The sequence below is a fragment of the Parasteatoda tepidariorum genome, chromosome 9 (genome assembly GCF_043381705.1).
Source record: "Parasteatoda tepidariorum isolate YZ-2023 chromosome 9, CAS_Ptep_4.0, whole genome shotgun sequence".
Classification (NCBI taxonomy): Eukaryota; Metazoa; Arthropoda; class Arachnida; order Araneae; family Theridiidae; genus Parasteatoda; species Parasteatoda tepidariorum.
Genome location: NC_092212.1, coordinates 2,601,174 through 2,627,534, shown reverse-complemented (window position 1 = coordinate 2,627,534; position 26,361 = coordinate 2,601,174). Strand labels below are relative to the sequence as shown.

The window sequence follows — 26,361 nt, the reverse complement described above, 5'->3', positions numbered from 1 at the left end:
CCAATCTGGCAAGGTCGCGGTGTCATCCTACAATGCCACTCGCCAGAAAAGAAGACTTTGAATAGTTTTAGTGTGTTGCAAAATCTTATTTAATAATTTATTATAATAGCTAAAAGAAGTGTATCTTCACGTTTGGAAACTACAGAGTAAACTCAAAGTAGTAAAAGTTTAATAAATTTTTTAAAAATCTTGGCATTTAAAAACAAATCTGTCTATCATTCATTTCTCAATAACTGTTTGTAGCTAATTTCATGTGATTTCTGATAAATTACTGCAGAAGTTTAATCAAAAGGTTCACCTTTTATCCATTTTCTTCCCTACTTCTGGTACTAATTTATATATTTAAAAGTTTTGAAACTATATTGATATTTGTTGTAGGCCGAACGAATGCAAAATTTCTCCTTTGAAGTCCAGAGATATTATTCCACCTGGAAGACAAGTGTATGAAGCAGTCTTAAATTATGCTTGTAATGTTGTAAGTTCACTCAATTACTTTATTGAAGTATTTCTTATTTAGGTTGGAAAGAAAATATATTAATAATAACTTTAGATCTAATCATCAGATTTTCCAAGATGCAATTTTAATTGTTCTTAGGGTTAACCTTTAACATGCTAATTAAGTTGTTCAGACATTATTTTACGTTGCAAAATCAGACTCATAAACATACTTTTTCTGAATAAACATACCCTTTTTTTAAGGTAACTGAATGTTTAGCCATCTCAATAGTTTATTTGGATGTCAAAAGTTTAGGTCCCTTAAAATGTTTATTTTTGCATCTTTTACCATGTCTCTGGTATTTCAAAGCAAAATTTTAATCTGACTTTTGGTGTAATTTATTTTATGTCACTTCAAATAGAAATGGATAGTGTGTTGCAATTTATAGCAAAGCTCAAGTTATAACATGAACCAAATATTCTGTACTGTAATCCTGATCAGAATTAATGTTCCCATTTTTCTATTTATATTTTTAGATGGAATTGAAAAGAACTTTTTTTTTTCTTTTTAAATTTTGGATTAATTCAAAATCTGAAATTTACATGAATTTCTGTGAACTATATTGTATGAATTTTATTGTTATAACCATAAGTATTTTTATGGTTCATGCTTATTATTTCTCTTGTATAAACATATGTATGGGCTTTAAACAATGATTGGTTATAAGTAGGTAAAGTTTGGAAAGTAAAGTTTAGAAGGTTAGCAGAGAAATAATCTTTACTGAGATAAATTAGTTTAACATTAGAGAAATTATAATTATTCGTACCATTTATAAATCCACAATCTGTGTTTTCTTTTAGTGAGAATTTACACTAACAGATATAATTAGTATATTGTTTTCTCTGCTCAAAATAATTCAGAGACAACGCCAATTCGGTTGCTTTAATCCATCATTGATTTTATTAATTGGTAACAGACCCCACGACAACATCTTCTCATACCTCAAAGCCATTGGTTTTGATACATCAATGTAGATATTTAATAAAAACCAAGTTGTAAGTGCGATATAGCCACAACTGGCTCTTGCGCCAATAACTAAAAACTAACTAACTAACTCTGCTCAAAATATTTCTTTTGAGGATTTTAAATAGGATTTTGACGAGATCAGGAAAGCCTGGAACTGTCATAGAAATTGATTTTGTGGGATAAGATTGGGAACTATTGAAATATAATTAAATTTTTTGGCTGAAGTCTGACATTTGAAAACTCTTGTTAGAAACCTATAAATAACAACTTTCAAAATTCACAACCGATAGGGTTCTAAGTGAATGAGTCTCATCTCTATTTTTATGGAAAAATTTTGCTTTAACATTAATAATTTTTTTTTAAATTTATTACTTAAGAATATTTGTAAAAATTCTTCTTTAGGACTTTTTCTTTTAAACATTTTCTTAAATTTGATATTATAAATTGCATAATTTTTAAATAATCATATTTATAGTTCAATAATACTTGAATTTTAAAAATTAAGCTCGCTGTATAAATGAACTTTGGTTTTTTAAGTAACAAGTTTTCCAAGTAAGGTATTAGATTAACTTTATTCCTTATAAACTTTTTTACAAAAAATTTTTTTGGTTTTCATGCAAAACATTGCTTTGCTTTATGATTTATATATTTGTGTACTTTAGAAGATCTACACGCAATTTTAAAATCCAATAGAGCGATTCATATTCAGAGGGAGGGACAATACTAGCACAAACATCCTTTATAAACTTTTACACCTCTCCAAACATTGTCGAATTCACGTACAATGGATACCCTCACACATAGATATTTCAGGCAATGAAATGGCAGATAGTCTTGAAAAGGCAGGTGCAGCTGAGGCCACTGCGCTTCCAGTGTCTCTTACCTCCTCAAAGCTCTTCTCCATTTCTAAAGCCAAGCATAAATCAGCATAGCTCATTCCACCCAGTCACAATTGGTACCAGACCGGGTAGCTGTTTGACAGCTGACAAAGACTATCATTCTCAAACCGCCATCACACGTCTCCCCCTGTGGACACCTGAAATCACTGAGGTACTCTGGGGGAGAAAAGTGTTTTGCCCTCTGTACCAAGTGCTCTTCGGCCCAGGCATCCACTGGACTGCCTCGGTCTTTTAAAACAAGACTTCATAGAAAGACCATTAATTGTTTTAGACTTTTTGAAGGTGAATAAACTCATGGATCTTGTCTAGCCAGGCTGGAAATGGGGATTTGAAAGGAGAAGAAAATATTCATGCAATATTAAAATCCAATTTCACAATATTCATAAGCACGAACCAAGATTTTTCTTAAATTAGTTACTCTAATGATGTGATATTCTTCGTTGGTAGGTAAATGAATTATAAATCATATTTCAGAAAATTATGTTATACCAAACATGCATGGTATATAAAGTGATAGCTTGTAAATAAAATTTTCAGGGTTTTTCACTTTGTGTCACAATACCCGAAAAATGCCAATTTTTTTTTTCTGTGAATAACATTAAGTTTCATCTGCATTAGACTACTGTTGCTACGTTTAGTTGGTAATGTTAAATGTCTGTGAAATAATCTATGTAGCACAAATTTCTATGAAAAGCACGTTTCAAGGTGTGCATTACGAAGATCTTCTGTGTTATGAAAAATTCTGGATTAAATCTTCAATTGTGAAATTTTAAATTTTTGCAGTGTTCTAATTTTACAGCAATTCTAGTTAAATATTGAAGTATCAGGGTGCGTAGCGTTTTTAAAAAGTGCTTAAAGGTGCTTATTTTCATTGGATGTTTTTATAAAGTACTTAATTTTCCTTTTTTCAAAATGAGATTTTACCATGTTGATTTTCGCTACGAATTATGCAAAAAGACAGAGTTCACTTTGTTCTCTTCGACGTTTTCACCATTAATTTAACCCCAATCTATTTCGGCGTATTGTCAGTTCGTAGCGTATGAAAACGCTATTTGTTTTTCATGATTTTTGACAATTGTCAAAAACAGTGGCAAATTTTTTTTTTTTTTTTTTTTTTTTTTTTTTTTTTTTTTTTTTTTNTTTTTTTTTTTTTTTTTTTGTCATGACGGTTAAAACAAAATAAAACTGTCAATTGTCAAAAAACTTTCCTACCCTGCTTAATTATGATATTTTTTTAGAGTGCTTAAAAATATTTTTTGAGTGCCTTTGTGTATTTAAGAAATGTAATCTGGAAGTTAATTAAAGTTTTCCTGTGAAAGTTAGGGAATTATATTTTTGAGTGAGTATCCTGTTGATAATAATTTTAAAATGAAATATGAATCATCTTTTTCTCTTTTTAATCCAGGGAAGATCTACAGAAATTACTCCTTCATTCTCCCTGCTTTCAGAGCTATTGTATGAATCTGAGTTTGAATCACAACTTTGGATGCTGTTTGATAGCAATAAACAATTAATTGCTCTCGGAGATGCTTATCCATCTAAGGTAAACTAACAACACTCTTAGAGTTGGAATCTCATTACTATACTGTGTTTCAATTCTGCTTTTATTTCTAGTACGCTGTCAAAGTTGAAAAGGGAGACTATGTGTTGAAGCTTCAAATTCGTCATGACGATGTCAGCCTTTTAGAGAAAATGTCCGAAATGCCCATGTTGATAAGTGCAAAGATGCAGTCGTCCATTACTCTTGATGTTTATGACAAACATTCTCTGGCTCTGATTGGTGGGAAAAAAATGAGTTCTCAAATTATTCCACCAGGATGCACCGTCCCAATTTTTTTAGCTCCTATTCCAAATGATAAGTGAGTCAATAATAATCTATTCCAAACTGTTTGATCTAATTCCAGAGACTCCGACTACTACAGATTCTCCCTAGTTTCTGTTAAATTTTTCCTGTTTCTACGAACTACAAGAATTATAACCCATTCAATAGATTTTGATAGGTTTTTTTTGTTGATGTTTTTTTTATCCCTTTTCGAATATTGCACCATCGTTTTACAGATTCTGATATTTTTTACTTATTATTATGAAACAATTTTTTTAATATAAATTACTACTTTTCAACATGCTTGATTCACACTCTAGACCTGAAAATAACCACTCACCGTGCGGCAAGTCACTTTTTCTAATTTTTTTAAAGCCATTTAATCATATAAGTGCATCAATGCATAAAGAGTCCAGAAAACAGAATTTTCATAAAAATGTCCATTATCTTCATTCAAAATTTTGGTCTTTCAGAATTCATCAATTTTTGATGGAAAAATTTATGTGGAAGAATAGTTCTATGACGTTTCACATCTTTCAAAGTTGTAACATATACATTAAATTATTTGTCTTCATAAATATTTTTAAATAGAGTTCTTTAAAGTCAGTATATTTAACTAAATTTTGTCATATGTCATACGTCACCCTGTGGTAGAATTTTTTTGGGCTATCTGCGACATACCTCTCTAGCACTAATACCTTTCTGCAAGATACTTTTAATAACTAATATGCATGTTATTAATTAAATTTAAAGTAACATAAACATTGTATTTACGAAGAAAAGCCTATTTGGATATATTGAAATTCTCTATGTGTTTTTTTTTTAAAAATTAATATGTAATATTTTTTTATTCTAATATCATGGGCAATATTCTCACATTTTGTAAGAGGAAAACACACTCATTATTTCTTTTTTCGCATTCCGTAAATCATAATCACATAAATAATAATTGAAAATCAGTGAAAGAAGAGAGAACCAATTTTTCTCTCCCAAAAGGAGTAAAAAAAATCATCAGTATTTCTTCCCATCTGATGCGTAAAAAAGTTATCTCTTGAGTATAATTGTGGAGGGAAAAAAGTCTTTCAAACATTTCTACAGAAAAGAAATTTTTTGCTTCAATATTCTTCATTTTTAATCTTCTCAAATAAGAATGAAAAAATTAAGAACCCTTCTTTCCCCTGTGATGCATGAAAAAAGCATGTTTTAAATATAATTTTAGAGAAAAAAATTTATTTTAAAACTTTCTTAAGGGAAGTTCTTTCTGCAAGAACTCTGTCACGTCCTGCGACAATGTCGCTGCGATTCTGCCACGGGGTATATTTATATTATTTTTATTGTTGAATTAACTTCTTATTGCGGTAGATTATTTTTAATATGATTTTTTTTTAAATATATAATTTAATTCAATGAAAAAGAAGATTTTCAAAATGTGACTATTGAATGAAAAGGACCTCTCATTATTGGTCATTCACTCATTAGGTTTTTAGAAAAAGTGGCTACTAAGTTATAAGAGTCTACCGGTCGCTTAGGTATGGTCTGCATTTCCTTTTTAAAAAGCTAAGCGGTAGCTAAATCAATTGATTAATCTTTTAAAATTAGTAACTTTCACCTTGTAGAAGCTTTAGAATTAAATACTAATAAAAAATCAAATTACAATGAACAAAGATTAAAATCAATTTGAAATGAAAATGGGTCTTCAGTAACTATCATCATCATTGGCATGACAGGTTATTGAGAGCCTCAGCCTTCTCCACAACATTTCTCCTTCTTCAATAGCTATATAAGAAAAAAAATTTAAAAACCCTGATTGAAGAAACATAAAGATATTGTGTTTGAATTTCTGGCTCTCTAACTGTGTAATCCTTTTTGAGCACAAAATTATGAATGGCATGATTGCATATGAGAAATAATTAAAATACGTAGCATCAAAAAACGTGCTATGAAAATTTCATTTATCTTTGTTATCCCAATACTTTTAATTTAAGACCTAAGTCTGCTGTCACGCCGGCTTGTTTTATAATAGGATTATCTTAACTAATAATTTAACTAGTTATGTCTGATTACTGTATATTACATTTATTTGCATATTTCATTTTTGGAAATGATATATTATTTTTAACTTTATTTCAAAATTAGATACCCAAAAAATTGCAGTCCTGGTTATTATCTTCAAGGAACAATAACATTTTCAAAGGATGACGCTATAAAAAAAGCTGTGAGTATTATTTATGCAAATTATGTGTCTGAGAAAAGGGTGATAGATTTAAATGCATGAATATAATATTTAAATATTTTGCTCCTAAAAATTTCATAATTCACTACTAATTTTTAAGCTGTTTATTAAAATTTACAAGCAATGTAAATCTTAAATATGGCTGGTCCATCTTCTGCAGTTAAATTTTTTTGTGGTTTATCTGTTACTGTGAATAACCGAAATGGGTGAATGTTGACAATCCCATAGTTGCTTTTGTAAATGTCCGTTCAATCAAATATATACTAGGTCTAGTCAAGTGCCACTGCCTGGTATGCCCTACATCAATGCCCAAATAGATCATTTTAGTTGCAGATAAAATAGTAGAGAATATGATATGTTGAGTATATGGTTAGATCTTCTGCGCTCAAAATTTTTTCAAAAGTTCTATATTCTGTTCAGTGAAAACTGATTGCAATGGTAAATAGTAGTTAACTTCGCGGTTTTGATTTGGTTTGAAATTAAACTTCGTTCAGACAATTCAGCCAATGCTTTGCTAACTCTATTCCAGTAGTGTTGATTCATTTATTTCTATTCATTTGACTCTGTCTGTTACTAATACTGTTCAAATGATCAAACATTTTTCTAATTGTTTCTCATTTATTATCATCTTTAAATATACTTTTCAGAGCTGTTATGGATAGAGCGTTCGCCTCCCAATTGAGTGAACCGGGTTCGAATCCAGGCAATTGCTGATTGATTCGAATCCCGCACTGACCACAGTGCTGGTGTGAGGTATCCTCAATGGTAGACCAATCATGAGTTAGGGTCCAATCGTCGTTAAGCTAACCGTGGGAGATTTTTGTGGTTTTCCTCTCTATATAATGCAAATGCGGGTTAGTTCCATCAAAAAGTGGTTCACGAAAGCAAATTTTTCCCAACCTTGATACAGGAGTACCCTTGTTTTCTTGATTGGGTTCAAAATTACAATACTACGAAGTTGAACATCGGTAGTCATAAACCTTAAATTGGGTTGGCTGTTCAGCAGCGGTTATAAGAAATTTGAAAAAATATTTTTTGGGGTTTTGTTTACTGTCCACATATCCTTATACATTTAATGGATTTGTACACTTAATAACTATTATCAATCTTAATTTAAAATAGCCTTTAAATTGAAACTAACGCTATTGTCGATGTCCGCGCCATTTAGTAAATTTAAATTTAGTTAAATAAAATAAAAACATTTTCAGGATACTTACAGTTTTAAATATATTGTACCTGAGCTGCCAAAGAAATCGTCTTCAAAACAAATTGACAAAGAAAAGACTTTGGAGGAGGAATATCAGGAAGAAATGAAACAGCTTAAAATCAATTGGATCACAAAGTTTGTATTTTGTAATATTACAATACTTTTCTATAGATTTATTTCAAATGTATCATGTTCTTTGAAGCAGCAATTGGAAACATTTTATTGATAGTTTGTTTAGATTTATGTTAAAATGTTAACTGTAAATATAAATATATCTGTACATTTCAGTGGCATAAATTGCACCTCCACAAACCGCACAATGTGGGGACGCACGCTCTAAAAAAATAACAATAAAAGTAGCCGCAATAAAAATATTTTTTCGTTGAATATTTATTTTCTCTTTATAATGAATGCATATTATTTGAATATTTATTTTTTACAGGGTGCGTAGCATTTCTAAAAAGTGCTTAAAGGTGCTTATTTTTTATTTAAGTTTTTTAAAAGCCATTAAAGGTGCTTTTTTCATTTAGGGTTTGTAAAAAGTGCCTAATTTTCTATCTTTTAAAAAGAGATTTATTTCTTTGCCGTGTCAATTGTTGTTCTAAATAACAAAAAATTCATGATTTTCACAATTTTCTCTGCAATATTTATCAGAGACTAGTTATTTTATCATGATTCTGTAAATTTTTTGAAAAACTTTTTTAATTTTACTTATTTTATGTTTATAAACTAAAAACTTTTAAGAATGGAAAAAATGATTTTTATTACTGCACAGATCTTAATTATGATTTTTTTTTTTTTTTGGAAAGTGATTAAAAATATTTTTTGACTGCTTAATAAGTACTTAAAAGGTGCTTGTTTATTGTCAAAAAATCTTGCTACGTACCCTGTTTAAGGTGAATGCTAATTCTAAGCTTTTTGAATTAAATTTCTACAAAAATGTCAAATGAAGCAATATTAAATCCTGCCTGCATATTGTATGTTCACTAACAGCCTTGAGGGTGTGTGCTACCAACAATGTCAACCATCATCTATCAATTGGACCTTGTGCCATTAAACCCTACATTCAATTCACTACCATCATCTATCAAAAGGTACCTCCAGATAGAATCGAGTTAACATACTAGTGAATGGGAATTGAATCATTGTAGTGATAGCTACGCTATGTTACTCCTCCACTAGAATTTTATCTGTGATAGAATTCGATGATTGCATAAAGCTAGTTGATTCGTTGCCATTTTGCGAGAAGCCAGGAGAGCTGTATTAAGATTACAGTTGTGAGCGTGGTTGCTCTTGTGTTGCTATTAACAAACAAGTGTGTCGCCGTTGCGTGTGATCGAAACTGAGTAGCGTCAAAACGAGGAAGATAATGTCGAAGTCTCAAACAACAAGTCGACTGTTCACTACGTACCATACATCAAACTAGGATTGTTAAAGCTGTTATTTGTAGCTAACACGCCTTATCAGTCTGTTGAATACAAAATTTATGAAAACTGTTCTGTCATAATGGTCTAGTCTATTTAGCAACCGTAATCATTTTTGTCATCCAGCCTACCCTTCTGCCACATTAAACTGGATAGATAGAAGCTTATTGTTCTCACATTTATTTATTATCATTCACATTTGAATTATTAAGTACATTTTCATGACATAATTTTGCTGTATAAACAAGCTTAATTTTTTAATTGAAATGTCTATTTTTTAAATTTTTGTAATTTTGCAAATTCTTTGAACTCTTTGTCATTTCATCTAATGCATTCTTTTATTTAAAAAAAAATGATCTTATTGTTTAGGTTTGTGGGTACTTCTTCTCAAGAGTTGTTGGATGAAATGATTGAGATAGAAAAAGATACTAAGTGGCCTTTACTATCAGCTCGTTTACAATCGTTGGATAAAGAAAGTGTAAGTATCTTTTTCTCTAAATTTGTGTGTGTTAAAGAGGACATCTATGTCAAAGTTTCTAAAATTTAAACTTAAAATTTTACACAAATTTGAATTTTATAGTATTTTAAATACATATTTAAATTATTGAGGATGAAATATGGAGATTTTTAACACTTTGCCATAACACTCTGCAACTTTAATGTAATAGAAAAGTTTTTAACTCAATTGTAAATTTTTTTTTTTTTTTTTTTTTTTTTTTTTTTTTTTTTTTTTTTTTTTTTTTTTTTTTTTTGCAAATTACATCTATTTTAGTATGTTGTGGCTCAAGTTACATCAAATTACATCTGTTTTAGTTGTTGTGGTGAAAAAGGAGATCAGTCTGTAGGAAAATAAATGAAAAGACTGTAAATAAAAAGTAAATTACCTGTAAAATAATTAAATTAAAACAAGGTTCGTGATTTTTTTAAAAAAATTCAAAAGAATCAGATTTTTTTGATTTAAATCGGATTTTTTTTATTTAAATCAGATTTTTTTGATTTTTATTCAAATACACTGTAAGAACTTTAATTTATAATTNAGTAAATTACCTGTAAAAAAAATTAAAGTATGAAAATTTAATTTCTAATTATAAATATAGTAGAAAGTCTATATAATAAAATTTTATAAATTGCAATTTGCCCTAAACAGGCGCATTAACTTTACAATCTTTTAAACAAACTGAAATTGATGAATTTGTTAGATTTTATTTCTAGTATTTTAAATTTTTTGCATATAAATACCTATGTAAATAATTTTTTTCTTGAGTATTTTATTTATAAATTATTTTAAAACATTGATATTGATCTACTCTAGTTGTATATTGCCTTGTTTAGCAGACAAGTTTATTGATAAGAGAAATAAATTCATATAATGCATCATTTGATATAACTTATAATGCAAAGATTGAACGTTTGTGTTATAAAGTTAGAAACTGTTTTTGAGGTAATTCTTAATTTTATATTAACTCATATATTTGCATTGACTGTCATAATAAAAACCTTTTATGTGTATTGTTATATGCTCTATTTTTATTTTTAAAAATTAAGCTTTTGATAAAAGTTTTAAACTTTCTAAATATATTGTATTGTAAATGTCAACTTTATTTTTAGGATAAAAGTCCATTTAAAAAAGAAAATCTTGAATCTGTTATTGAAATGGCTGATAAAATTTTATCTTCCATCAATCAAACTGAGCTCCTAGCCGCTCTGGGTTCAAAAAATGAAAAGAAGGACAGCGCAAATTTTAAAAAGTAATTATATTATAAAAAATCTTTATCTGTTATTACCAATGTCAGTGAAAGTTTATTTCAGTTTAATGGTTTTATTTTAATATTCCATTTTTAAAGTTTCATTTTTACAATTTATCAATTGGGTGTGTTTTCCTTAAAGTTCTTATCACAGGGCAAGACATAACTATGTTGCACTTCATGTTTCGTGTGTTTTTTATTCTCATTTATTTCAATAATTTAGTGACTCTAACAGGGTTGCCACTACGCAGGCAGAATAAGGAAAACCTGTAAAATACAGGGAATTGTGATATTTTTTTCTTTACAAACTGAGAAAATACACAGAGAATTTTGTTTCTTATTTTCATCTTATAAAAAATGGTAACCACTCAATGAGTAATCTATGAGATATTTAAGGATGATATTCCAACTATACTAAACTATTTCATTTACTATAGCATTATTTAAGTATGTTCANTTAACTTTTATTTTTTTTTTTTTTATCTCAAAGTTTTTCCAGCAATTAAAACTAGTGTTGTTGGCCCAATATGGCTCACACAAGAGCTCAGTTATTGTGTTTCCTCTAAATATATTGTGTATAATATGTACAGGGAAAACACTGGCAATTTTGTTTTCCAGATTTGAGTGGCAACCCTGTCTGAGGAAGAATTAATAATTAAATTTAGGGAATCCTTAAGTTGAGATTAAGAAAATTTTTCTTTGCCTTGTCGATTGTCGTTCTAAATTGCTAAAAAAATGCATGATTTTCAAAATTTTCTCGGCAATATTTATCAGAGACTAGTTATTTATCATTATTATGTAAAATTTTTGAATGTGTTTTTGAATTTTATTTATTTTATGTTTAGAAATTAAGAACTTTTAATGATAGAAGAAGAAAAAATTTTCTTAGTGCACAGATCGTAATTGCGATTTTTTTTTTTTTTTTTTTTTTNTTTATTTTTTTTTGAAAAATCTGGCTATGCACCCTGTTTAAGGTGAATGTCATTCCTAAGGTTTTTTTTTTAATAAAATTTATAATTCTAAACATTTCTTTCAGACTTGAGGTGCAGAAGAATTGTGTTATTGATGCATTGGTGTGTAAAGGAAAGGCTATGATTGATTTAGTTACATTGCAACCAGGTTATGCTGAAAGTAGCAAAGAAGGAAGTACTGAAACTTCACCTGTTGAGACTTCTGTTGGAGATTCTGTAACTGTTCCTCCTGAATTTTCTATACCTTATGAGAGTATCGATGCAATAATGACTGAGCTTCAAAAGTGGACAGAAATGAACGATGCTAAGGTTTGTTTAGCCTCCAACAATCTTGCTTATACAAAGTATCATTCACATTTTTCTTCTTAACTGTTGAGTTGAAATTTTTTTTATTTTGTTTTGTTTTATAGTGTAAAATGAAACTCAATTTTTTTTCCACTCAAAAATTAAACTCTAATCCGTCAAATATTTCCCCTTCTCCTTCATGACCTTTTGCCATCTCTTTGGAATTTTCATGATCCGCTTCTGTTAAAACTTCTGATTCTTATCAGAAAAAAAACTCGGTTAAGATTGTCATTATTACTGAAATTTTTATCAATTAAAAAGTTTTCTGAACTTTGATCTAAATGATTATCTGATAGTGCAAGGTATCTATATATCAAGATGATATCTATTGAGTGGATCGCATCTTGCAAAGCAATCGTGTTCGACCGCAGCAGTCGGGAGTGATTGTATTCCGGAATTCTGGGTTTTTCATATAATCCCTCCAAATCTTGAAACTAGTAGCAGGGCTTGTGATTTTTTTCATGGAATTCTACGTATCTCGAGACCATCGATTGGAGGAGTTCCGCAAGACAAATCTTATAATCCGAGGAAATTTTCATTGCAATTTAAAGTAATAATTACATTCTGCAAATTTGGAAACCTTCACTAAATCGCATTAACACAACCTTTTCATACACGTGACTCTTCCATGATTTTATTTTATTCTTTCTGATTTTTATGTTTTACTGTTTGAAACTAAGCCAGAATCCTCTTATTTTGCTATTCATATTCACGCGATTTTAGTATCTATCATCGATTTTAGTATTTACCTGATTTAAAAGTTATTCTTTGCTAATCGTATTCATGTCATCTCAAAAATCTTACATCACGATTCATATTCAGGAGAGTTTGAAATCCAATGTTGCTATTTGTATTCACTTTATCTAAAAATCATGCATCGGGATTCTTATTTTCGCGACTAACAAAATCCATATTGCGATTTGTATTTTCGCGCTCTTAAATCCAGTATCGCGATTCATATTCACATGATTTAAAAAATTCAACATCACGATTCGTGTAAGAATTTAACTACATTTTATCTTGAATTAGTTACTATAAAGGTGTTATAATATTCTTTATTGGTAGGTAATTTCATTATAAATGTTAGTTCAAAAAATTATATTAAATATGAATATAGGGTTGCCACTCCACAGGGAAAACCTGGAAAATACTGGGAAATTAAAAATCACCTAAAATAAACATGGAATTTTGATTTTTTTTTTTTTTACAAACTGGGAAAATACAGGGAATTTTATTTCTTATTTTTGTCTTTTGAAAAATGGTGACCACTCAAAGCGTAATCTAGGGCATATTTAAGTTATGTTCAGCTGTTTTTCCAGCAATTAAAACTAATAAATAAAGTTAGCCCAATCTAATTCACACAAGAGCACAGTAATTGTTGTGTTCCTCTTAATATAGTGTGTATAATATGTACAGGGAAAACACAGAGAAATTTTTTTTCCCGATTTGAGTGGCAATCCTGGAATAATAATATATATAAATTGTTGTTATCAGAGTTTTCAACTTTGTGTCACAATCATCCCTGAAGAACAATGTCATTCTGACAGAGTCATAGAAATCTTGTATTACGAGGGTTGAAGTTTCTTATAGTTAAAAGAATGTCATCCCCTTCATTATTTTGTGCAGGTGTACTGATGAACTGCATGTTTCCCATAACTGAACAGATTATCCCCAATCATGCACAAAACTAAAAGAAATATACGAAGCACAGTTTATAAAGCTGAAATAATTCAATTTTTTTTCTTACCGATGGATTTATGTCATTAGATTAAAAAATATGTGTTTTTAATTGTCCATCCCATCATAATAAATTAACTGCATTCAGTATCCTTTGATTGATGTCTTTGCTTGAGACCAACTCATGATAGTCAAAATTTAGCACAATCGGGCAGTTTTCTCCTGTACTTATCCCTTTCAAGGACCTTTTCTTTCCACAGTATATATGTGTATATATATATATATTTATATATATTAAAATTGCACCAATTACCAAAACTCCAAAAGTGCCCATTATCAGCATTAGTGTCAATAATAATATGGCAATTTTTTACATTTCACCTAATCAAATTAGTACCATTTCTCCATTAATTTTGCTCTTTAGTAGATAACTTATTATTTTGCTTCAATTAGTAACTATCATTGAAATTAAACATCACTTTCACAAATGAAAGTAAAGAGATTTTTTTTACAGTTCCCTTAAATGTGTACAGTTTCACCATTAGCTTTGCTTTTCAGTAAATGGATTATTTTTTTATTTCAACTAGAATCTTTTATCAAAATTAATGAAGCATCATTTGTGTCAATAATAGTATGATGATTTTTTCTGCTTTTCCCAAATAACTTGGTATTATTTCTCCATTAATTTTGCTTTTTAGTACATAGCTTATCTTTTTTTAATTTAAATTTGAACCTAGTGTTAATAAAGCTTCATTAGTGTCAATAATAGTATGATGATTTTTTAATGTTTTTCTTAAACTAATGAGTACTATTTCTCCATTTATTAAGCTTTAAACTTTTGTTTCAAATATTATTGATTTAAAATTATTTATTTTATATAATCATCTTAAAGACATAACTATAAACATACGGCTTTAGATAATTTTAGAAATGCTCATTTATTCATGTAATCTGCCTATGCATCCGTGTTCATCATTGAGTTGATCTGACATAACGAATAAAAAATAATTAAATATTTAAGAATGTGCAATAAACATCTTGATTAATAAGAGCTATAAGCAAACAATTGTCGCTAATGCTATGCTAAAAATATTTGGAAAAAAAACAAAGTCGTCTGCATTTTAATTTATATCAGTGGTGCGAGTTCTAAGCCAATGAGAAAATTCCCTTTTTTAAATGTCTGTCCCATTGAGAAACTCATCATTTTATTATTGTAGATAGTGTTTGTGAAGAAAGATTTGCCTATAGGGGCACGCATTTGAACTACTTAAAAAATGTTTTCTAATTCTTCTGCATAAGTTAATTCTTTAGAAAAAAAATTTCTTAATTATTGCATGAATAAATAAATAAAATAAATTATCAAACGCAATGGTAAACTTGTATTTTGCTGTTTTAGCTGTTTAAGAAAATTATGAAGTTAAATACAGTAGAGCATCAATTATCCGAATGCCAATTTATCGATTGTTCAATTATTCAGATTGTTCATAGGCCACGTGTTTTAACCCACTTTTTCCACACAAAAAATTATTTTGCCAAAATGCTTTTTTTTTTCAGAATATCTAAAAGAAGTAAAAAATTCTTTAAGTTTCTTTTGTCCATTGTTAACCTTGAAAAGAACCTTTTCCTTCCTTCTTTAGTTTCAATGTAGGTGACAGCTGGCTAGTATTTTCAAGTAAGAAACCCCAATCTTTATTTCAAGAATTAGAAAAAAGTGAAGCAAGTTTTGAAATGCTCTCTCTCTCAGTCTTGAAGTACATTTTGTTGGTCAATTTTGTAAAAATTAAAATGTTACAAAAGTTCAATCTTTTAAACGCACCATTTTCAGTGTGCTATAATGAGTTCTGTTAGGATAGCCAGTTTTAAGTCTGTAAAAAGTGCAAAGAGAAGATACTTAATAATTTTCTCATAACCATTTTTTACAGTTGTTCAATTATCTGGATCGGCATTGATTCCAATGGGTCGTTTTAATCTGCGCTCTACTGTTTAATTAATCAATATTTTTAATTATTTACTAATTATTAAAAATATGAAATATTAAATTGGTAACAATCCATGAAATTTCAATTAATTAAACAATGAATTTAAATTATTTAAGAGATAAAATTTAATGTTTTTCTTTTAGATTTCTGCTTTGATTGAGAGACATTCTCTTATTCATTCTCACTTTGGAAGAGCTTTGAAATTGCTACTCAAGCAACAGGATGATAGAAGAAATAAAGATAATGAACTTAAAATCATCCAAGTAAGTTACTTTATTTTATGCAAAAGATTTATCTTTTTACGATAAAAATTGTCTTGTCAAAAGCTATAGAGAAAACTTTTTCGAGTCTAATCAGGAATCTTTGCTAATAATGAATCCTTCAGAACTAATACTTAGAGTATAAATAATATTCTATGTTAGTCAAAGAATGTTAATGCAACTTATTCAGTTCATTATAGGAAGTGTGAAAAAACTTGAACCTTGTTAAAAATATCTTTAAAAAATCTCCACTAGACAATTGTTTTTCATTTGCTAAAAATTCTTGTTTTTTTTTTCCCCCTTCTTTTTTGGTCTGATTTTTAATAAAATATTTTTTTGCAGGAAATTAATAAATTAAGCTTAAATCTTTTAATAAAATTAAGTTTTTTTAAAAAAATAGCTAAAAATTAACTACATAAACATTTGGTTAAAAATGCTCAAACATTTAAAAAAAACTTCTACTTTGTAAGTTAAACAAAAGCTACAGGGTTTTTAATCTAAATAGAATGTTCCTCAATCTTAATAAAATGTTTTTTGCCAAAAATTAATGAAATTTAACCTAAATCTTTTTTGAAAAATTTAATTTTTAAAAAGAAAACTTTAAAAATTAACTACACATAAGTGTTTGATTAAAAATGCTCTATGTTAAAACTTTTATCAATCTGTATAACACACAAAAACCAATTGTGAAAGGATTCATATAAGTTATCATAGTTGGTTTTAAATTACTTTTTTTGCCAACGAAAAATTTATACACACAAATGTTTTTTAAAATAATAGAAGCAAAACTAGTGAGATATATGGCCTTCTATAGATAGGGCTAGTGATGACACAGTCCATCACCAACCACTCTGAGTGTTCCAATCATTGTGTTGAACTAAATCTTTAGCATTTCACCTTGCGTTAAATGTATAGTGACAGATGTTTCTTGTCAAATTTTTAGAACTAAATAACTCATTTAACTATAATAAAGAGCTAGTTTGGATCGAAAATAATCGACTTGATGCAATACTATCATTGATTTTTAGTTTATGAATTGTGAAATTGAAGAAAAAAAAGGAAGGATTGGTTATTAGTTTCAGATTGTAAAGATTATTTCGACTTTTACCGAATTACGATTTCTCTATGTATTTTAACTCAATTTGCATGATATTAAATTAAAATATAGGTATTTTGGTGCAACATCGGTATTGCTCCTAATACTTTTTACCATAAATTAAAATGTGGATTTTATTTATTTATCTTAAAATTAGAAATTTTCTTACCAATTTTAAATTTATAAAAAAAAAATTAATACCAAAATTATAATGGGAATCTTTAGAACCTTTTTAAGGTACTGTAGCAGGTAGTGTCAAGGCACTTGACATGCACAAATGTTTTTAAAATTTTATTATATTTTTACACTAAAAACTTTATTATTTTAAAAGTCAAAAATGAAACATTCTTATTACTTTTATTTTATTATTTTGATTTTTTTAATTTATTATTATTTTTTTTATTATTATTATAATTATGATATAATAGATTATGCCAACAGTATAATATTCTGCTTTAATTTTTCATATTTTTTTTATAATGATTTTATTATATGTTGCCTCATGAGGAATATATTTTTAATTTTCAGATATTTAAAAGACTTGGTTGGGATCATTGTGCTACATTTTATGNACTTATGAAATTCTATCTAGAATTTTATATCTCAGGCTGTTACCATTCATTGACTCACAAATAGGAAAATATCAATGTGGATTCCGTGCTGAAAAATCAACTAAAAATCAGATATTTTGTCTCCGTCAGATTTTAGAGAAATCAATGGAATTTAACATTGAAACACCTTTTATTGATTTCAAGGCTGCTTTTGATAGTATCAATAGAAATTATCTTTTTGAAACAATGAATACTTTTAAAATACCTTCAAAACTCATTAAATTGACGAGACTTACGTTGAAAGATACAAAGTGTAAGATTAAGTTTCTGGGGTCTCTGTCAGAAAATCTTGACACATTCACAGGTGTTCGACAAGGAGATTCTCTCTCTTGTCTACTTTTTAATATTGCACTTGAGAAAGTTATTCGTGATTCAGGCATCAATACCAGTGGTCACATTTTTACTAGATCAGTACAACTACTTGCATATGCTGATGATGTTGATATAATTGCTCGTTCCCTTCCTGCTCTGAAAGAGGCATTTCTTGCCCTTGAGTTGGCTGCAAGGCAAATGGGCTTGGTCATAAATGTAGATAAAATAAAATATATGTTATTCTCAAGAAACAGAGTCCCAGACCCCTATCTTGAAATAAATTCTTATAGATTTGATACAGTGAGGAGTTTTACTTACTTAGGATCAATTATTACCATTGACAACAGAAGGATCAATTATTGCTATTGACAACAGAATTACTTCTGAAATAAAAAACCGACTCTATTTGGCGAATAGGGCTGTCTATGGGCTGAGAAGATTTATTAAATCTAGGTTCCTTTCTAGAAAAGCAAAGTTCTTAATCTTGCAAAACTCTTGACATATGCTTCTGAAGCTTGGACAATGACAAAACTGGAGGAAAATTGTATCACAATATTTGAGAGAAAGATTTTTGGAGTATACTTGGTGGTGTAAATGAAAACAATAACTGGAGAAGGAGATTTAACTTTGAACTGTACAAGATTTATAAACAACCTGATATTATTAAATACATAAAAATAAATAGAATGAATTGGATCGCCCACGTGATTCGAATGAGAGACGACAACACAATAAAAAAGATACTGCTTTTTAGACCCACTGGAAGAAGAAAGCGGGGAAGGCCGCGGTTGAGATGGGCTGACTCAGTGGAGTTTGATTTTCTCGCAATTAATGAAAAAAATTGGAGATCAAGGATAAATCGGAAGTCGTTGTGGAGAAATCTTCAGAGGAAGGGCTCACATTGGGCTGTCTGGCCAACTGTGATGATGATGATGATTTATTTATTCATTTATTTTATTTTATGTATTTATTTTTGTTGACATTTTGTGAATTTATAAAAGCTTCTTTTTACACCAGACTATCTAAAATGAGGATAAGGCATACTTTGTGCTTTGTAGATATAAAAATGCATATTTGATGACTTCTACAATCACAAATTTTTGTTAACAAAAATTTAAAATAGCTCATTAAGCTTATGCATTAGCTAAATATCTTAATGATTATTTGAAATTTTAATTTTAAAACAGTAAAAATTTAAAGAATAAGACTGTATGAGATTATTTATACACATAAATTATCCAGAATCTCCAAAACTATAAAAAAAAAAAAAAAGATACTCATATTTTGTGAGATACCATCGCAAAATGTTAGTTATTTTAGTAATCTTTAAACTAGAGTTAGACAGTTATTATTCTGACTAAGGTGCATTGAATGTTAATACATATATAAAATTTTTTAAAGCATTTTGAAATGTGACAGATAAAGTGCTAACAAAAGGAAATTAATTAAAAATGGTCTTTAACAGTGCAATCAGTGTGTAATAGGTCTATAACAGTTCAATTGCAGAGGATTGGAATTTTGGGTGGGGGGTGGGGGGGGAGATTATTAAAAATAATATTCTGTTTTAATTTTTCATATTTTTTTTATAATGATTTTATTATATGTTGCCTCATGAGGAATATATTTTTAATTTTCAGATATTTAAAAGACTTGGTTGGGATCATTGTGCTACATTTTATGAAAGAAGTCATCTCGTTAAATACCCTTTATCTTATCCATTATTTTAATGTTTAAAATCTTTAACAATTAAATTGATCTGTCTCATTAGTTTCCATTGTAAAATGCACTTCTTTTTGCATAAATGTGTATTAATATAAAATTTTATATGCATAATACTGGATGTAAAATATATTTCTTTTTATGAAAAACTTTTTTAATGAACAACTTTTTTTATTAAAAATAAAACCTTATATTTTTGTGTAACAATGTCCTCTTTAAGGTTGGTAATTTATGTTCAATNACAAAAAAAGTCCTTAATTTTTTTGATAAAAGTCCTTAAAAGTGCTTAATTTTTGCTTTGATAAAAGAGTGGGAACCCTGTATAACTATTTAGTTTGAGTTTAACTCAGAGTAAAAATTCTGTCTATATAATAAGGACATAAATTATTTCTAAAGTTTTCTAATAAATACCTTTAAAAAAGTATTTTACAATTTAGCAGACTTCAAATTTTAATCGGGTTATGCATGACAATTAGCAAGGCTGATTGAGGGACAATTTCTTTGACAAGTCAAAGTGAATCTGGTGGAAGACAAGCAGTTGTATGTAGCATATATTCTAGGGTAAAATCGATGGGCAATTTTGCAGCCAGATGAATGTACAAAAAATTACGTTTTAACAGGAAATGTTGAGACAATTATATCTCTCAACAGATCCTGAATTAAAATAATTTTAAAAAATGTCCATAGACTAATAACTTTTAATCTTTCCATCTAAACATTACTTTGTTTATCTTTCTGTTAGTGACCTTCGTTTATCGAGAAAAAAAACTCTTTTACAACGGTTAAGGATTTTCCCCACTTGTTTATTACCCTAGGCCAGGGCTCAAAGTTGTCCTTAATTATTAAAAATTTCAATACATGTCCTGAAATGTTTGTGTTTTCCTAATGGTTGTTGAAGTTAACAGCAAGAGTAAATATTTATCTAAAAAGGAATTCAGAAATGTTTTTATATGCCATGAAACAAAGTATATAACAAAATGACTGTCTTCATAGCTTGTCAAGTATTTTATTAGTTTACTTCTATTATTAGAGACCCTTGACTTGATGGTACAGGACATTCTCTGTGAGAGAAATATATAAAAAGCTCTCTTCTCTCCCTGTATCACTATATCACTCTAAAGATTTTCACGAGAGAATCCTCGTATTTTGCTACTATTTAACGATTTTCCGTTTTTATACTATCTTCCATTTATGTATAAATGTAAACAAATAATCTATCTTCTATTTATATACAAATGTATAACAATGTAAACAAATTTTTTGTGTAACTATTTTTTATAAAAAAAAATCTTGAGTTTCCTTAAGAATATTTTTATTTATTTATTTTTTGCTTAAGTGCTCAAACTACTGAAACTATTACCATTTGTGTATCTGCAAATCCATGTTGGTATTAATAAATAAATTGCTACCATTAGAGAATCAGCATCCTTAAATTTGGAGGTAATTTAGTCCTTAATTTTTATATTTTGAACTTCCAGCCCTACCCTAGGCCAAGACACAAATCAAGGTTCAAGTTAGGGTTGTTCTGAATAACCTCCCTTTCTTCTCAAACTAACCTACATTTATGGATTCTTTCATTTCGTTTGCCCCCCCCCCTCATGGAAGTTTTTTCTTATTGTAAGAAGTTTAGCACTCCTTGCATCTTTGGAAAACAAAAGAAAATTCTGTTTTCAAAGAAAAAATGGTTCCCTTAGTTATTAATGCTACAATCCTAAGCAATGTAGTGATCCCTCTTCTCATCTCAGTTGAGTTATTTGGTTAAGTGGGTTGATTTTCAATATTTTAAGCTTCCAACTTGAAAGTTAACTTCTTTAAGGCTCGTAATTAAAAGGTAAGCAATGTTAGGAAAGGGGCCGTTCAAAAAGCACGTACACAAAAATGGAGAAATTTTAACCCCCTTCATACATTACCGTACATAAGGTCTTACCCCTCCCCCTTAGAGTACGTACCTTTTATTAGTCTACCCCCCTTTTTCATAAAAGTTAAAATAATTAAGTTTTAAATAAAATTAAATATTTATTTTAAATAATTCATTCATTTAAATTATTTAAGCAGTAACTCCCAACTTTATCTTTGAATCAATAAATAAAACAATCTTATCTGATAAACATAATAATTTCCTACAATTAATCTACAGGGGGAGGGAAGAATGATGGGGGCGCCCACGAAATGGAAGGTGGAGAGGTTTTGGATTTCGAGGCGGCATTGCTGTGATTGGAGGAGGATGTTTTCACCCGGTACCAGAAAAAATTTTGGGGAAAGTTTGGTGTTTTCAATTTTTTATTTTGCGAGGCAACTTTTTTTGAGAACTGATTTACTCATTCTAACAAGTGGTCGTCGTGAGTGCTTAATAAGCATGTATCAAACCATTTTATTTGTTGAGGGAAAAGTAAGTGGTTGCGAGGGTAATTGTTTCTGCCACTTTCGAGGTTTTTCAGTCCAATAAACTGTTTAATTATTTTAATGCGACTTCTGCTGTGATTGTCTTCAATACTAATTCGCTTGATTTTCGTAATAAGTGTTTATTTATCTTTTCTTACTTAAAACTTAATCTGCAACTCCTTCAAATACTGACCACTTATGAGAATACTAAAAAGAAATGAAGAGCAGCAATTACGGATATTTTGAATTAAATGTATTTTACTATAACCAACCGCGTTTTAAAATATATTTGCACATTTTTTGAATATCAGCATTTTAATCAATTATTATTGACAGCAAATGTAGGGTATTTTTACATATTTTTTTTACCTCACATGATTAAAGGAAATTGTTTTTAATGTTCATATTTTCATCGTGGCTACTCAAACAAAATGAAAGAGCTCACATTTTGAAACGACTTTTAGATTTTGTAAAGGGCACAAATTGTTATTTTACCAAGGGCGCACTCTAAGTTAGTTACGCCACTGAGTTTTAATGAAATATTCAAATTCAGCATGTCTATATCTCATCAACTTAACAAATATTATATAAATCAGGACAACACATGCTTGCTGCAGATAATAATTTTATAGAAATTATATTTGCTAGGAGTAAATTTGATAATTACAATGTGCAAAACAAAAACGTAGCACCCTAAATAGCTTTTGATTAAGTGATTGTATATTCACGTATTCGAATTCATTCTTAATACAGTCAAACCCCGCTATAGTAAACACGGTCTATAGTGAACTCCCGGATATAGTGAACGAAATGTTCGGTCCCATGTCTTGCTATACACGGATAATGTTATTTTTTGCAGATATAGTGAACCAAAAAAGTGAGGAAGTTGGATATAATGAACTTTTTTCTGTCTTCAACTGGTCTTTTTTGTAATAATTTTGAAATTTCTACTTTAAAAAAAATATATATGTATACCGATTTTCAAAGCCATCTATAGAGGGGAATGTAGCGATAAGCATTTTTTCTTGTTTGCTTCTTTTATCTCACTTTCCCATCCCTAAACAAACAAAGCAGATGTTTCCAACCCAGGCAGACGATGCCCCTGTAAGGCGTCAGTCGGATCAATATGCATTTTCTGTCAGGGAATGAGCAATTATTCATTATTGGTCAAAGGGTTGGACACTAATATGTGCTGATAAGACCCTCATTTCAACTCCTTTTTGCTCTCATTTCAGTTTAAAAAATCCTGCAAACAAGTGTCTCAAATTTAACTATGGCGAGCAGTAAACGTAAAACGTTCTCCATTGATGATAATATGGGCCTAATCAGAAAAATTGAAAATTGATGCAATCAAGCTGATATTTGCAGGGAATATAAANTCATCTGTTGGCTAAGGTCAAGCCCGAGGTCACTTACTGGGCAACTCGTTAAGGGTGGAGGCTGCTTAAGTGGTGACTTTCGGGCGTATAACTATTGGTTAGCATCGGTGTTAAATAGCGGATTTGTGGCAGCACTAATTTGTTATTTGCATCCCCTTAGTTGGACTCCGTGGTGGGTGGTGCGGCTGGTAGCTGAAAGTTGATTTAATTTTCTATGGCTGAAAATGAAGTGGTGGTCCTTTCCGCACACCAATACAAAAACAGTGGAACACCTTTAGTACCATTTGAACACGCTCAGTATTTCTTGATATCTTTGACAAATCCCACAGTACCTAATACGTCATTTAGCAAAGTTTCTCCATTTTTGATACATAAGGCTCTTCTTTCTCTTCTAGGATAAGTAGCCTCGGTTAAAAAATTACGTTCAGGTGACTTGTTAGTTCAAGCCTCGTCCGAGAAACAAGCTACTACTCTGTCTACTTGTACAAACATATGCTCGTTCTCTGTTAATATTACTCCTCATAAAACTTTAAACAGCTCTCGAGGCGTTATATCACAGACCGAATTTATCAATGATACCAAAGAAAATATTGTAGAGGAATTGCGTGACCAACACGTTATTGCTGTTCGAAGAATAAAGATTCGTCGAGATGGTCAACTTATCCTGACAAAATATCTCATTCTTACCTTTGCTTCTCCAAACTTACCATCTGCCGTCAAGCCTGGTATAACTGCCCGGTTAGACCATATGTGCCAAATCCTTTGAGATGCTTCCAATCAGTGCCGTTCCTGGGGTGGCGAACGCCTGCGTGCAAGAATAATTTTGTGCGCCCCTATATACTATGCTTAAATTTTGATGATAAGGCCAATTTTCATAATCATTTTTAATTTGAGGTTTAAACTGAATATTTTCCTTATAGACTAAAGTCACTTTAGTGTAAGTGTTTGATTATGAAAATGGGCGTAATAAAATAAAACAACGAAAAAATATGACAAAAAATTTATTTTCGACATCAAATAAAATAGACTATTAACGTACAATATAGGTCATAAATAAAACACGTCCATTCGGAAATTAACAAAAAATCTAATATAACTCAATTCACTCAACTGAGTGAATTGAGTTAAAACTCTCAAACGGCGCTCAACGCAAACAAATCCGTTAACTTGAAAATGTGCAAGATCTGTCTAATACCTAAGTACCTAATTATCAAATAACAAGGTAGGTTTTGAACATAACACGTCTTGCTTTTGCAGATGCAAGCTCATTGATCATTTCATTGTGATCGATGGCTTCACATATTTTATTTTCGATTGAAATAACAGCTAAATCTGAAAGCCTTTCCTGGCACATCGAAGTTCTCAAATAAGATTTTATAAGTTTTAGCTTTGAAAAACTCCTTTCGCCAGACGCAACAGAAATCGGCAGCGTCAAAAATATCCTTAATGCTATAGACAGGTTTGGAAACAAAGACTGCAAATTTTTCTTGGTTATATAATTCAGAATATCTATGGGTGAGTCTGAGGTATTGCGAGAGTCTTTGACAGGGTTAAGGATTTTGTATGATGAAATTTCATTGTACAAATCAAGACCATCAATATCCTTGCAAACATTTCCTTCATGGTGAATTTGCNCTTAATGCTACAGACAGGTTTGGAAACAAAGACTGCAAATTTTTCTTGGTTATATAATTCAGAATATCTATGAGTGAGTCTGAGGTATTGCGAGAGTCTTTGACAGGGTTAAGGATTTTGTATGATGAAATTTCATTGTACAAATCAAGACCATCAATATCCTTGCAAACATTTCCTTCATGGTGAATTTGCAAAGCCAAATCCAAATCTATGCACGATCGTTTAATCTCATCAGAATTTAGGTTTTGAAAATCACCCAAAAATCCAAATAAATCACTGCATTGCTTCAATCTCTCGAAACGACTGTGTAGGGATTGAACTGTTGTATCCAAAATTTGAAAATAAAAACTGATCTTAAATCTTCGCTTTGGATCTAGAACTGGATCGTCTGTACTTTCATATGAAAATTGACGCTTTCTCTTTCGTTCCCTAATTGAAAGAAATGATTACATCATTTTTTCCAGCTTCGGCTTTAGCCTCATTCACAAAAACATCAAAATTTTCATCTGACCTTTTTTCAGTGAAGTAGTTGATGAGACTTTTTATTTCTCTATGGCGTTCATTGACAAATGTATTTGGATTCTTCATCATTTTACTCACTATATTGACCTTTGACAATACATCGTACCAAATAATGATGGAACAAATAAATTTAAACGTTTTAATTTTTTTTTAAAGTACCTTTGCTGAATGTTTGGTATCCATGTCTCTTGAATTATCTTCCATCAAATCAAGTAAACTCCTGCAAATCTCGAGAAGTTGAAATCTAAGAGGTTGAACGGCTCTGACTCTGCTTTCCCATCGAGTTTTACTCACTGACTTTAAAGAGAGATTTTGTAAATTTCGCTTTAAAATATTCCACCTGTAGGATGAAGCAGAAAAAAAATTGAACAGCTCCTGAATAATTGAAAAAAAAAACCTACAGTCTCGTCTGAGATTTTGGCTGCATCATTTACTGTCAAATTTAATGTATGAGCACAACAAGGCTAAAAAATAGCTCTCGGGTTAACTTTTTTAAATTGAGCTTGAATGCCCACATGCTTCCCAGACATATTTGCGCCATTGTCATAACCTTTCATTACTTCAGTTTCTGCTTACACATTATTCATATGGTTTTAAGACATATTATTTTCGTATTTCTCAGCGATTTATTTCAACAATCTTTAAACTAAAAAATATCTTTTATTAAATTATTTTTCATCT

General features: G+C 29.6%; 1 protein-coding gene across 1 annotated transcript in view; it reads left to right on the top strand.

Annotated features, from left to right (window-relative positions):
• Positions 1 to 19,794, top strand: part of LOC107453821 (Tripeptidyl-peptidase II) — a 65,950-nt gene extending 46,156 nt beyond the window's left edge. Inside the window, exons 21-30 of the mRNA XM_043042603.2 lie at positions 379 to 475; positions 3,767 to 3,904; positions 3,976 to 4,220; positions 6,320 to 6,398; positions 7,625 to 7,758; positions 9,417 to 9,525; positions 10,656 to 10,795; positions 11,829 to 12,072; positions 15,908 to 16,027; positions 19,681 to 19,794. Coding sequence (XP_042898537.1) covers positions 379 to 475; positions 3,767 to 3,904; positions 3,976 to 4,220; positions 6,320 to 6,398; positions 7,625 to 7,758; positions 9,417 to 9,525; positions 10,656 to 10,795; positions 11,829 to 12,072; positions 15,908 to 16,027; positions 19,681 to 19,770 — 1,396 coding nt within the window. The 3' untranslated portion in view covers positions 19,771 to 19,794. The remainder of the gene's footprint in view (positions 1 to 378; positions 476 to 3,766; positions 3,905 to 3,975; positions 4,221 to 6,319; positions 6,399 to 7,624; positions 7,759 to 9,416; positions 9,526 to 10,655; positions 10,796 to 11,828; positions 12,073 to 15,907; positions 16,028 to 19,680) is intronic.
• Positions 19,795 to 26,361: the final 6,567 nt, after the last annotated feature.